At 37.8% G+C, this 14,477-nt stretch overlaps 2 protein-coding genes across 2 annotated transcripts; both read right to left on the reverse strand.

Moving 5' to 3' along the window:
* Positions 1-3,752: 3,752 nt before the first annotated feature.
* Positions 3,753-5,854, reverse strand: LOC111467041 (UDP-glycosyltransferase 74F2-like). Its single transcript, XM_023111822.1, has 2 exons — positions 5,144-5,854; positions 3,753-4,622 (listed from the first exon to the last, which is right to left on the reverse strand). Exons 1-2 carry the CDS (start codon positions 5,753-5,755, stop codon positions 3,807-3,809), a joined length of 1,428 nt encoding a protein of 475 aa, XP_022967590.1. The 5' UTR covers positions 5,756-5,854; the 3' UTR covers positions 3,753-3,806.
* Positions 5,855-8,576: 2,722 nt separating this feature from the next.
* LOC111467044 (UDP-glycosyltransferase 74F2-like) lies at positions 8,577-11,252 on the reverse strand. The gene is made up of 2 exons (XM_023111824.1): positions 10,564-11,252; positions 8,577-9,431 (listed from the first exon to the last, which is right to left on the reverse strand). The coding sequence occupies exons 1-2, from the start codon at positions 11,209-11,211 to the stop codon at positions 8,694-8,696; spliced, it is 1,386 nt and encodes a 461-aa protein (XP_022967592.1). The 5' UTR covers positions 11,212-11,252; the 3' UTR covers positions 8,577-8,693.
* Positions 11,253-14,477: the final 3,225 nt, after the last annotated feature.

The following is a 14,477-nucleotide window of genomic DNA, read 5'->3' on the forward strand; positions in this document are numbered from 1 at the left end:
TTGAGAGATGCAGAGATAGTATTACGTGGAGAGTGTAAAAAAATGTCATCAAAATACTTTTCATCCATAGCGTTTCAATTTTATTAAATCAAAATTTCCTTACCACTTTCGTCTAAATCCGAGAGATCGAGAGATAAGAAAGAGAGACCAACGATGAGAAGGCGTGACAACCCAACCCAAAATTTTCAAACCCAACCCAATTCAACCCTCTATCTTTTGGTTGAGCTAAGGCTCTTCCAAATTTCTTTTTAATTTAAAAAACTCTCCTTAAGAAAATGCCACATAACTAACCTCCGTAAAAAAAAATGGCACGTAACAAACTTTCGTCACAAAATACTCTTCATCCACAACTTTCAGTTTTATTAAATCGAAATTTCCTTACGGTTTTAGTCTGAATCCGAGAGATTGAGAGATGAGAAGGAGACCAACGATGAGAAGGCAGGACAACTCAACCCAACCCAGCCCAAAAATTTTCACAACCCAACCCTACCCCAAAATTTTCACAACCCAACCCTCTATCTTTGGTTGGGTTAAGGTTGTTCCAATTTATTTATTTTTTGATTAAAAAACTCTCCTTAAAAAAATGTCACTTAACCAACAAAGAAAATGCCACTTAACCAACTATCTATCATAAACAATGTCACATAACTGCCCTTTGTAAAAAAAAAAAAAAAAAAAAAATGTCGTCTATCTAACGATAATTAATGGAGTGCAGAGCACAGACTCCAAAGATGCAGAGATAGTATTAGTGGAGAGTGTAAAAAATGTCATCAAAATACTTCTCATCTACCGTGTTTCAGTTTTATTAAATCAAAATTTCCTTACCACTTTAGTTTGAATCCGAGAGATGAGAAGGAGAGACCAACAACGAGAAGGCATGACAACCCGACCCGAAAAGTTGTACAACCCAACCCAACTCTCTCTTTTTGGGTTGGGTTAAGTTTGTTCCAATTTTCTTTTTTAAATTTAAAAAATTCTCCTTAAAAAAATGTCACATAACTAACCTGTGTCACCAACTTTGGTAAAAAACAATGCCACATAACTGCCCTTTGTCAAAAAAAAAAAAAAAAAAAAAATGCCACTTGACAGAGCACAGACGGGAGAGATGCAGAGATAGTATTCGTGGAGAGTGTAAAAAATGCTATCAAAATACTTCTCATCCACTGCATTTTAGTTTCATTAAATCAAAATTTCCTTACCACTTCAGTCTGAATCCGAGAGATCAAGAGACGAGAAGGAGAGACCAATGATGAGAAAGAGATGGTATTCGTGGAGAGTGCAAAAAAATGTGATCAAAATACTTGCCTCATCCACAACGTTTCAGTTTTATTAAATCAAAATTTCCTTCACACTTCAGTCTGAATTAGAGAGACCGAGAAATGAGAAGGAGAAACTAACTAAGAGAAGGCAACGAAAGAGAAGGCATGACAACTCAACCCAACCCGAAAATTTACACAACTCAACTCAACCCAACCCTCTGTTTTTGGGTTAGGTTAAGGTTCTTCTAATTTTTTTTTTTTTAAATTTAAAAAACTCTCCATAAAAAAATGTCACATAACTAACAAAGAAAATTCAGCATAACCAATCATCTATTGTCAACAATGCCACACAATTGCCCTTTGTCAAAAAAAAAAAAAAAAAAATGTCACCTTTGTGGCCACAATTAATGGAGTGCAGAATGTTAGACAAACACGACTCTCCAAAATGGTATGATATTGTCCACTTTGAGTATAAGCTCTCATGGCTTTGCTTTGGGCTTCCCAAAAGGCCTCATACCAATGGAGAGTGTATTCTTAGATTATAAACTCATGACCATTCCCTAAATTAACCGACGTGGGACTTTCATCATCCAACACAGAACATAGACTCGAGAGAAGCAGAGATAGTATCTATGAAGAGTGTAAAAAATGTCATCAAAATCTTCTCATTCACAAGATTTTAGTTTTATTAATTCAAAATTTCTTTACCACTCCCATCTAAATCCAAGAGATTGAGAGACGAGAAAGAGAGACCAACGATGAGAAAGAGACGGTATTTGTGGAGAGTGCAAAAAATGCCATAAAAATACTTGCCTCATCCACCGTGTTTCAATTTTATTTAACCAAAATTTCTTTACCTCTTCAGTCTGAATCCGAGAGATAGAGAGATGGGAAGGAGAGACCAACGATGAGAATGACGTGACAACCCAACCCAACCCAACCCTAAACTCTGTCAAAAATGCCACATAACTAAACTCTGTCAAAAAAAATGTCACTTGTAACCAACTTTGGTCAAAAACAACGCCACATAACTTCCATTTGTCAAAAAATAAATGTCACATGCCATAATTAATTGAGTGCAGAGGACAGACTAGACTGTAGAAATGCAGAGATAGTATATCGTGGAGAGTGTAAATAATGCCATCAAAATACTTTTCATCCACAGCGTTTTAAGGTTTATTAAATCAAAATTTCCTTACCACTTACGTCTGAATTCGAGAGATCGAGAGACAAGAAGGAGAGACCAACGATGAGAAAGAGATGGTATTTGGGGAGAGTGCAAAAAATGTCATAAAAAATTTTCACAACCCAACTCAACTCAGTCCAAAATTCACAACCCAACCCTCTCTTTTTTGGTTGGGTTAAGGTTAAGGTTGTTCCAATTTTATTTTTTAAATTTAAAAAACTCTCCTTAAAAAAATGTCACATAACTAAACTCTGCCAAAGAAAATGACACATAACCAACCTCAGACAAAAACAATGCCACATAACTACCCTTTATAGAAAAAAAATGTCATCCACCATAATAATGGAGTGCAAGAGTACAGACGGGAGAGATGATGCAGAGATAGTATTTCGTGGAGAGGGTAAAAAATGTCATCAAAATACTTCTCATCCACAGCGTTTCAGTTTTACTAAATCAAAATTTCCTTACCACTTCAGTTTGAATTCGAGAGACGAGATGGAGAGACCAACGATGAGAAGGCATGACCGACTACCCAGCGACGAGGAGAGATCGAGATCGAAACTGAGACGGAGAGGAGAGTCGAGACCAGAGCGTCAGCATTGCAGAGAGGAGAGTTGAAGAGTGAAATTATGAGAGGTTGAGAGGTGAGAGCTGAGAGACTGTCAAAGTGAAAGACTAAGAAAGAGATAAAAGAGTAAAATGGTAGAGAAGTTGAGTCTGAGAGACAAAGTCTCGAACTCATGGTCAAACAACAGACGCCACACACTGTCAGAGAGAGATAGTACGACGTGTACTTAAGTTTTGGGTTTTAGCCCGGTTCAATCGTTTGGTTGGGGCTGTTGGGCTTTTTTTTTTTTTTTAATGTTTTCATGTTGGGTCAAGTTGACCAATCAATTTCTTTTGGAACCCAAATCGGATCAGGTTCAAAAATTTGAACCCAACCCAACCCAAACCTGACATCCAATTCAACCCAACCCACCCTTATAATTCGGGTTTGATCGGGTTGAGTTCTCAGGTTGGGTGTACACCCCACAATGCACCACTCTTCCTAAGTGTGCTTTCTTTTCCTCACTTGCTAACCATCCAATCATCACCCAAACCTCCATCGACCTAGCAATTTAGAGTAACTATATGCATTAACTTACACGAAACATATCGTTCTTGCCACACAAGTGACTAGAGTTCCACTTCAACGAGCAAGATCAAACTAATACTGACCAATGATATATAGTGACTTCAGCTTACACCAACAAGATAAGTGATTTTACTGTTAGAACGACTTTGATCTAGGTTAAATGAATTGAATGTTGCATGAACTAATGATGACTTCGTATTGTATTTTCCAACCAAATTGTTTTCAACTACATGCATAATAATATAAATACATTTTGGACACCAATGTTGAATGACAAAGACATAAACATAATTAAAAATCTATAATCAGCTGATGTCTTCTCCCTCAAGCTGGAAACGAGTTGATCAATGTTCTTCATAGAACTGCCACCTTGTTGAAGAGCTTTCAAGCCAAGCTGTTTCCATTTCAAAGCATTTTGTTTGAATTCAATGGATCTATCTCTATCTCCCTCCATCACTGCCTCTATACAAGCTTTAATCTCATCCTTCCTCACAATCCCATCCTCACCCACCTTCACTCTCACGCCCACCTTCCAAACATCCTTCACATACTTAGCGATCGTTGGCTGATCGGTCCACTGCGGCATGCCCAACATCGGCACTCCCAAGCACAAGGCCTCGAGCGTCGAGTTCCAACCACAGTGCGTGAAGAAGCAACCAATTGCTTTATTCAAAAGCATTTCTAGATGGGAGCACCAATTCAATGTTAGTCCCTTTTCGGGCCCGAAGCCTTTAGGAAGTTTTTCTTCTTCCGATACCCTAATCACCCCGATGAAGTAGTAGTTACTTTCGACTAATCCACTAGCAAACTCTGCCATTTGAGTTATACTTAAGTTGGCCATGCTGCCAAATGACACGTAAACAACCGATCTGTTTGGTTTGGATTCTAGCCATGTTCTTGTTAAATATGCCTCATCTGCCCCGACTTTGAAGAGATTCAACTCGTATTTCTTGTCGTTTTCAATAGGATTCCCTAGGTAGAAAGATGGAATGGTTGGCCCTATTGTTAGTGTTGGACCAATTTTCAATATTTCGTCTCCTTCCTGTAATATTTTAAACTTAACGATTAATATTGTTAATAGAATTCCACTAGTGTTTATATACATTAAAAAACATTAATACGTTGGTTTTGACCGTCGATCAAACCACGCCAAGACACATAGCCAAAACATAATGAAACAATCACTAAACACACAGATAATATTTGTAATGCTCTACAATTGATAACTTCTCAAAGAAATGCTCTACGATTAATAACTTCTCAATGCATGACTGTCACATCCCCTGATTCCAATGTTCGATTTTGAACAAGTTAAGCTTAGTTTGCCAGCTAGTGTTGACCAATTTTTGATAGTTCATCCCGTTCCTATAATATATATTAAAAAAATTATTTTTTTTCTAGTGAATTGTTAGGCCTCTTGGCTCTAATTTGACAAAATAATGCTATTACTATTACTTTTTACTTAAAAAATATAAAATACGACCAACAATATTTGAAACAATATATAATTTGAATTTTGAATTATTTAAGGTGGTCGAAAATAGTCAAGACAAAAACAAGAACCTCAGCCTCAAATTCATGGATAGAGTTGACTAGGATCCAATCAGCTCCCTCTCTGTTGGACCACTGATTCAACACCAATTGGAAATACTGTGGGTAGCAATCAGGAGCTGAGAAGAAGGACGGCAGCCCCGGGATAGTCACCGGCGATGAGGGCAGACTCAGCAACCCCACGTGCGAACAATAGTAAATAAAGTTGACGGAACAAGGCTGAGTGAAGAATGCCGCCGCCATAAGGCCGAAGCCCTTGGCGACGTCGAGGGCCCAAGGCATGAACGAGTCGTACACGATGCCGTGGATTGGGTGATCGGAGCTTTGGTGGCGGCGTATGAGGTCTATTAGGGTTTTGGTGCCGTTTGTTTTGATTTGAAAGAGATAGTCGTCGATATTTCTCGCTCCAGTGAACCCGGTGTCGTCGAAGCCATCAGAGATGGTGTCCCACTCGAACGAGGTAGTCGTCGATGGTTTGAAAGTATTGAAGATGAAGGTGGTGAGAGCCACCGTGGTATGAATTCCTTTGGAGGATAAGGTGTTGGAGAATTGGAGCATAGGGTTTACATGGCCTTGAGTTGGGTAGGGAATTACCAATACATGGGGTTTCTTTGTTCTCTCCATCTCCCTCTCTGAAATGAATAAATGGAATCAACTAGTTAGACCCACCATCAATTTGAGAATATCTAACCTTAAAAAGATAGAATAATTAGTGCCCAAATCTATGTTCACCCTGTTTAGAGCACTTCTACGAGCGTAGCTTGCCACGTCGTGCTCACTCCTCTCATATCACTTCCATCTTCTTAATTAATTGATGGGTAAGACTCCTCTCGAGTCTTGGTTCTGTTGGATGATGAAAGTTCCACATATACCAGGAGAGTCGTGTTCATCTAACATGGTATCAGAGTCATGCCCTAAACTTAATCAATAGATTGATAGATTCTCAAATGTCGAACAAATGACTCTAAAAGAAAAGGAGGCTATGACTAAGACTCCAATGCTTTCCGCAAAAAGAAAACCAAGAATTAGAATTTTCAAAGTGAATAAGATGAAGATAGCGTCACGAGGATGTATTGCAACTTTTCTTGAATGGTTAGAAGGTGTACCAACTTTTCTTCTCGATGGGATCGGTTGGACACTAATAGATAAAGATATGGAAATCAAGACTTCTAACGATTATAATCATTGGATGTAGGTGTATGTGTTAGAGGATAGACATTATGTACGTTCAAGAAATTCAAAAGACTCGTTGAATACGGGTCTTATCACAAGTTAAAGTTTTTGGGAAGAAGAAGGTATCGAGCATCAACTCATCGAACCATACACTTCACAAAAAAAAGGTGGGATCGAGCGAAGAAACCCCACCATAATGAACACTATAAGAAGTTTACTCAAGAGCATGCAAGTCCCAGCGATTTTCTAGGGCGTGGCAATACGACATATGGTTTATTTCCTAAATTATTTACCGACAAAGACGATGTACACTCACACCCCCTATGAAACATGGTTTGATAAGACACCTCACTTCAACTATCTAAGAGTCTTTGGTTGTACAACACATGTTAAGACTGCAAAGTCAGATATCAAAAAAACTTAACGACAGACGCCAAAAGATGTATTTTGGCAAAGAGGATGGGTCCAAGGCACACAGGTTATATGATCTGCAATATGAGAAAATTCATGTAAGTAGAAATATCATATTCGAAAAAGAGAAGAGGTGAGATTGGTGCAGCATCAATAAAGAAAAATAGACTGTTACAGAGTTTACTGTTCTAGAAGAAGATGGAGACGCGATTAACCTAAAAAGTACACTCACAACGGCATCAACAAATCAACACATTTTATCACCGGTGATACCGAAAGGCGTGATGAATTCTCTAGAGCAAAAGAGCTCAGGCGAAAGTACAGGTGGATCCACAACAGAGGGTAGACTAAAGAAGTTACATTCTCTTTGCTTAAATTTATGCAAATACAACCATTGAATCCCAGTAAATTAATGTTGCTCGAAGAGTCGACAACTTACCGTGAAGCAATAATGTGCTCATTAATTAAATTAAGTTATGTTTAGAACATTTAAGTTTTTAAAAATTAATAATCTACTAAACATAAAATTTTAATTCTTTCAATAAATAAAATTATTTAGGAAAGAAGGTGATTGGAAAGTTGGAGAAGGGTAAAATAGACCTTTCCTTGTAGCTCATTAAGTGTCTTTTGTCCTTATGTTCCTCTTTTCATAATCAATTCTCCGACACATTTCCCATCAACTTGGACATTTTTGTCCAATAAATTTGAAATTTGTTTTTTTATTATATGTATTTAGTTTCAAACTAAATAACAAAAATGCTTTAACTTTTTTTTTTTTTTTTTTTTTTTTTACTAAGTTGTACTGTAATTTTAACCACCAAAATTTACTAAGTTGTACTATAGTTTTAACCAAAGTGTAAAAAAATTTATAAATTCTTGAATAATTTTCACAAAAAAAAAAAAATAAATAAATAATGATATTCATATGACTCGATAACTCAATCAATCTAGACTACCTAACCCAAACCATAAAGGTTAGGTTAAGTTAGGTTAGAATTTTGTCTATTTGAGTTGGGTTGTATTCTTTGAAAATTGAAAATTCAGTTTGATTTGCGAGTTGAGCTGCATTGACGAGATCCAATAGTGAACAACTGCCCAAAAAAGACTACGTAGAAGTATAAGGACCTTTAGTACTCTACCTTACCTTCGAGGTAGAATCAACTCAAGGAAAATAAGGTTTCATGAGGCTGATCTTGAACTGCCATTCAAGCACGAATATTTTCGTTTAAGAGAATATTTTTTTGTATAAAAATCTCAATTCCAGAATTTTCCAGTGCACTAATTTCCTAAGAAACGAAATTTTTTTATCTGATTAACCTGACCAACCTAAAAATAATGTTATTTATGTTAGACGAACACGACTCTCCACAATGGTATGATATTGTCCACTTTGAGCGTAAGCTCTCATGACTTTACTTTGGGCTTCCTAAAAGGCCTCAAACCAATGGAGAGTGTATTATTCTTAGATTATAAACTCATGATCATTCCCTAAATTAACCGATGTGCGACTTTCATCATCCAACACCTCCCCTCGAACAAAGCACGCCTCCCCTTAATCGAGGCTCGACTCCTTTGGAGTCATGTGCGACTTTCATCATCCAACACCTCCCCTCGAACAAAGCACGCCTCCCCTTAATCGAGGCTCGACTCCTTTGGAGTCTTTGTCATTTTTGACTGCCTTCGTACCTTCGAGGAGGCTTGACTCCTTTTGGAGTCCTTTGTTCGATCTTTAAGGATTTTCCAATCTTTCATCATCCAACAATTTATCGACTCAAACCTATCTTACCTTTAAAAGGGTTCAAGTCATCAACCCAACTAATTCGAAATTTCCGCAACCTGTGAATGGATTTACTTTTTTCTCGGGCTAATATTAAGATATTTATTAATATATAAGACAACTCCTGAAAAGATTAGAAAGAAACATTGCACAATATAGAAACTTTTAAAACAAAAACAAGTAAATAGACGTTGAGAAGCCTTAAACAACTGCTATTTTATCCATCACCCCGGATATAAATTCTTCGATGTGGTTCGAGGAACTGCCACCTTGTTGAAGAGCTTCCAACCCAAGCTGCTTCCATTTCAAAGCATTTTGTTTGAATTCAATGGCTCTATCTCCCTCCATCACTGCCTCTATACAAGCTTTGATCTCTTCCTTCCTCACAATCCCATCCTCTCCCACCTTCACTCTCACGCCCACCTTCCACACGTCGGCTACGTACTTCCCCGTCGTCGGCTGGTCGGTCCATTGCGGCATTGCCACCATCGGCACGCCCAAGCACAACGACTCGAGCGTCGAGTTCCAACCGCTATGCGTAAAGAAGCTCCCAATCACTTCGCTCGAAAGCACTTCTAGTTGGGAGCTCCATCGTAAGATCAAACCCTTTTCGGGTGCGAATCCTTTTGGAAGCTTTTCCTCTTCGGAGGCCCTAACCACCCATATGAAGTAGTAGTTGCTTTCGATTAGCCCGGCTGCTAGTTCCGCCATTTGGGTTGTGTTTAGCTTCGCCATGCTACCAAATGAGACGTAAATGACCGAGCCTTTTGGTTTGGTTTTTAGCCATGTTCTTGTTGAAGATGCCTCATTTGGCTCAATTTTGAACAGATCTAGCTCGTATTTTTTGTCGTTTACGTTGTTTTTGTCGATGTAGAAAGTCGGAATCGTTGGTCCTATTGTTAACAATTTTGGACCAATTTTTGACATTTCATCCGTTTCCTGTAAAAAAATTTAAACCTCATCAAATAATTCAGATCTGTACGTTCAAAATGAATAATTTCATGACAAAATTTATTGGGGGTGAATTATTTATGATCAATACTTAAATTTCATTCAGTTAAAAAATCGAGCCGTTGGACCTAACTAAGGAGGCTCAATAAACAATGTTGGATTGCTTCAAAAGAAATCATAAAAAAATGTAACCAATGTTGTAAGCTTCATTAATATACGATCAAAAAAAATCTTTTAGACCAACCTAAAATTTTTAGTGTTTTGAATTGATAACTTGAATAACTTTCCATTTCGAGCTTTCCCACAAGGTTTTGAAAACGTGTCTGTAAGAGAGATTTTCCATTTCGAGCTTTCCCACAAGGTTTTTAAAACATGTCTGTTAGAGAGATTTTCTATTTCGAGTTTCCCCACAAGGTTTTTAAAACGTGTCTGCTAGAGAGATTTTCCCTTTCGAGCTTCTCCTCAAGGTTTTTAAAATGTGTCTGCTACGCAGATTTTTCCTTTCGAGTTTTCCTACAAAGTTTTTAAAATGTGTCTACTATGGAGATTTTTCATTTTGAGTTCCCCCACAAGGTTTTAAAAATGTGTATGATAGAGAGATTTTCCCTTTCGAGCTACCCTCAAGGTTTTCAAAACGTGCTTACTAGGGAGGTTTTCCCTTTCGAGCTTTTCCCTTCAAGATTTTCAAAACGTGTCTACTAAGTAGGTTTTTCCTTTCGAGCTTCCCTTCAAGATTTTCAAAACATGTCTACTAGGGAGGTTTTCCCTTTCGAACTTCCCTTAAGGTTTTTAATATGTGTCTATTGGAGAGATTTTCCCTTTCGAGCTTTCCCTCAAAGTTTTTAAAACATGTCTGTTAGTAAGAGATCTCTACACCCTTCCAAAGAATAAGAATGTTTCGATCCCCTCCCTAACCAAGTGTGATCTCACAATACCAATCCATAAATCAAGTCAAATTTCCGATCTTATCAAATTTAACCAAATTCAAATCGAAAGAAAACCCTAATCCAATCCATCTTCTACGATTTGAGTTAAATTATACCAAAACCTAGCAATTGAAAATCATTTAAATTATTTAAAAAACAACGAAACAAAGAAACACGAGAAGAGGGAATAATACCTGAGGTTCAAACTCCCGAACAGAGTTAACAAGAATATAGTCGGCTCCCTGAATATTGGGCATCTGATTCAACAGCAAATACAAATACTGAGGGTAAGAATCCGGCACATAGATGAAGGACGGCATATCCGGCGGCATAAGCGGCGGCAGGCTAGGAAGGCACACAGGATACGACCCTTCAGCCACCGGCAACCTAAGCAGCCCTTTATCAACATAGTAATAAATAAGGTTAACAGAGCAAGGCATAGTAAAAAACGTAGCCGCCACAAGCCCAAACCCTTTGGCAACATCCAGCGCCCACGGCATGAGCGCATCATACACAATGGCGTCAATGGGCCGCCCGGACTCCCGGTGGCGCTGGATGAGCTCCGTCAGAGTCCTCGAGCCAGCCGCCTTGAATGTCTCGAGGTAGTGGTCGATGCCGGTGGCTGCGGCGAACCCACCATCGTCGAAGCCGTCGGAGATGGTGTCCCAGTGGATGGAGCCGTCGTGGGGCTTGAAGGTGTTGAAGATGAAGGCGGTGACGGCGACGGTGGTGGTGACTCCTTTGGAGGCCAAGGACTTGCAGAATTGGAGCATGGGATTCACGTGACCTTGGGTGGGGTATGTCAGTACTAGCACATGGAGCTTCTTTGCTTCTGAACCCATTATTGCTATGGGGGTTTGTGCTGTTCTTTGTTGGTGTGTTTGTAAGTATATATATAGTGGTTTTATACCTACCACCTTTTTAATTTAATTTAATAATAATAATAATCATTAATATTTCATTTTATCTTTTTAAATCAATTAATTGATATGAAACATATAATTAAAAGTTTAAAGCTTCCGTCTAGGTTCCGTTCTTGCTTATCGTTTTTGAAAGATCCCTTGAATTTTTGGGTGTCGAGCCAAATTTTTATATAAAATTAGTAGAGGACTTTTCCTAGATGATTTAAGATATTAGGTCTCAACTCGTAGAGGTTGGTCTCAGATCGGAAGAAAATATTCAAGGGCTTATCTCGTAGGTTTCTCTCGGTTCTTGATAGAGAACGAAGTGTTGGTCTCTTGAGCCTCTCTATCCTTCCAAGAAGGGGGTCCTCCTAGGTCCTAGTGTATAGATCTAGACTAAAGTGGATTTTCGGGGTTTTGCAGGTGTTCTGAATGGGCAATTGAGGACCTCTATAATGGATGGAGGGGCAAAATGACTCATTTACCCATTTGATGACTTGGGAAGAGACTGTTTTTTTGGGATCTACGTGCTCCTTGGTTGGAACCATAAAGGGTCCTAATGGTTTGGACTTGAGTAGGCTGAAAAAAGATATACAACCTTGACAAGAATGACGGACCCATGGTCCTTTAGGTTCTTTAAATTTCGTGGGTGGCGTAGCTACGGACACTAATGCAGTCAATTATGTCTCTATAGAAGTTGGTTAGCTACCTCCATTTTGTTCTAGGATTCTTACTATTCGTAAGTCATATATAGCATGCAGGAAGGGATTTTGATTCCACCATACATATCAGGTTGGACGAATCATGTTATATTTTAAAAGCCTTCCTTTTCCTTTCTACATTTCTGTCTACTCTTTTTTTCTATTTTGGCTCGGCTATCCCCTCTAGTCGAGCCATTCCCTTTTATGATACTAAGCCGAGGACTGGATTTTTTTTTTTAGTGTTACGAACCGATATAAAATTGAAATGAAGTTCAGAGACTTATTAAACCTTTTCAAAATGAAATGACTAAAAAATTTAGTTATTAAACTTGTAATTTAAGGTAAACTTTTTGTTTTTTTTTGAGATCTTAAATTATTTGATATATTGATATATGATCTATCAAAATTAAATGAGAACTTTAATCTTTCGGGATTTGGGAAATAGTTTTAAAGGGTTGTAAAGCTCCTTTCTTTGTTAGTTATCATGATGTTCGATTAAATTTTTCGTGGTATTTTATTGATTTGACACTTTATATTAATTTAATCGTTAATATAGGAAATATCAGGTTGACCCGATCCAACCTCTATATATATATATATATATATATATATATATATATATATATATAAAAGTTGTTCTTGCATTTCTACTTTTTGGCTGCATAGTAGCACATCTCCTTGTCTTCCTTCCTTCCGGTAATGACGTCTTAGTAGCATCCCCTTATCTTTACTCTCGTGTCTTTGGCGACATCCATGTTCAAGTTTTTAATTTCTTTAAAAAAATTTAACATAGACAACCCGATTCAACTAAAAAATAGAGTGTTATCAACTCGAACGTTTGGGTGGTCTAAAAAATTTACTCAATCCAACTTAACCCATCCCGTGTGCACCTTTTGGGGGCTTGCTCAAGACAGGTTCTTGCCTTTGACCAACATCTAAATAAAATTGTAGGGTGAATATAAAATACTCAGTAAGTAGCTACTTAAAAGTTGATTGTGTCTATGGATGAAATTAAGGTACCACACTCGTAACTTGATCCTTCATTCCTAAGTTCTAATTCCTTAATTAATCCATGTTTAGGACCTATCTTATGTACTTATGTAGTCCATCGTCACTCTCAAGACGGGTTTATAGAATATGGGTCCTCTTAGGAAGCCCACGTCCATTTTTACGCTCAATACATGGTCATAAATCCTGAATCTAAGATACTCCTCTAGCTAGAAAACTCTAAGTCGTATGGTTGATACAAAAGTCTGGAGCTACCCATTAGGAAGCATGGTCGTGCATGGCATGCTACCATTCAAGAGGAATAGCAAGCAGCTCACCAAATGAGGTGCGAAAGATGTGAACTCATGGCATACGTAAAGGGTGGGAGGTATAGGGTGACTTGGGACAATCACAAAGCTAGGTTGGATTCATTTCGTGCGGTAGTACTTAGGTATCAGGGTGTTGTGTTGGGCTTGTGGTCTTAATTGTGTCATGTCATAGATTCAACCTACTTGGCCTTAAAATCATCGTTCAAGCTCTAAAGAGCTCATCCTACAAGCCGAGCACACAACCTAGACTATGACGTTTAACTTTCTCATAATCGTCCTACTTCAAAGCATGTGTATCAATTTCCTACTTAAATCATTTGAACCATTATAAATAGGTACTAAACAAAATTTCGTGTCATTTGGACCATAAATCATCGTAAAATACTTACTAAGGTTTTTTTTTTTTGTCGTTTTTATCCTTACGATAGTTTAAGCCCTAAACATGCTCATATTCCTTCTAAATTCAACACACATCATGTAGATTATGAAATCATATTGTTAAATTTCATGCTCAATTGAATCCATTTTGTGAGTCAATTTAATGAATTATTTAGTTTATCGGTTCTATTAGCTAACTATCGAGTAAAACGTTCATTTTAGGCCTTTTCTTAGTGGTTCAAATCCTAATTCTGTGATGTTCACTTAGTATTAAGTCCAATTTAACTTGAGGGCTTGACCAAGTGATCCCTGTATGTAAAGCTCGAGAAAAGTTTGGGAACTCAGTTCGTGTCATTCCAAGGCTCAAAACAATAAATTATATGCGAAGATACCTCTCGAGGAAGGAGTACTTACCAGTTGAAATTTCTAGAACATTTAATCTTCTCCTTCTTCGTTCATAGCATTCAAGAGCTTTCCACCCCTCGAGCTCTTCAACAAATTTATTTTCCTCTTCACGTTGATACGGTAAGTATAGGCCTCAAGGGACGACTTCCTTTGTAGCGCTCAAATTTCTAAGTAAACATCCTCAAGTTTTAGGTTCCTTAAACTAGAAAAGTCAACCTATTGGTTGGATGGTTCTAGAGGTTGTATGGTTCTAGCCGTCCTTAGCCATTGCTTCCTTCCGTGCTTTTATTTCATTCACCAGAACGCCGCCTCTTAAGATTCTCACGGGGAAAATTTTACTAAAAATTAGAAAATTGCACTTTTATGTTCAATTTTTAGCACGAAGATTTTTTTTTTAAAAGCGCAA

The sequence above is a fragment of the Cucurbita maxima genome, unplaced genomic scaffold (genome assembly GCF_002738345.1).
Source record: "Cucurbita maxima cultivar Rimu unplaced genomic scaffold, Cmax_1.0 Cma_Scf00032, whole genome shotgun sequence".
Lineage (NCBI taxonomy): Eukaryota > Viridiplantae > Streptophyta > Magnoliopsida > Cucurbitales > Cucurbitaceae > Cucurbita > Cucurbita maxima.

Excerpts from the sequence above, each read along its gene's own strand:
- LOC111467041 (XM_023111822.1), bottom strand. The coding sequence starts at position 5,755 with ATGGAGAGAACAAAGAAACCCCATGTATTGGTAATTCCCTACCCAACT. Across the intron at positions 4,623-5,143 it reads TCCATGAATTTGAGGCTGAG|GAAGGAGACGAAATATTGAA; the intron begins GTTCTTGTTTTT and ends AAAATATTACAG.
- LOC111467044 (XM_023111824.1), bottom strand. The coding sequence starts at position 11,211 with ATGGGTTCAGAAGCAAAGAAGCTCCATGTGCTAGTACTGACATACCCC. Across the intron at positions 9,432-10,563 it reads TTCGGGAGTTTGAACCTCAG|GAAACGGATGAAATGTCAAA; the intron begins GTATTATTCCCT and ends ATTTTTTTACAG.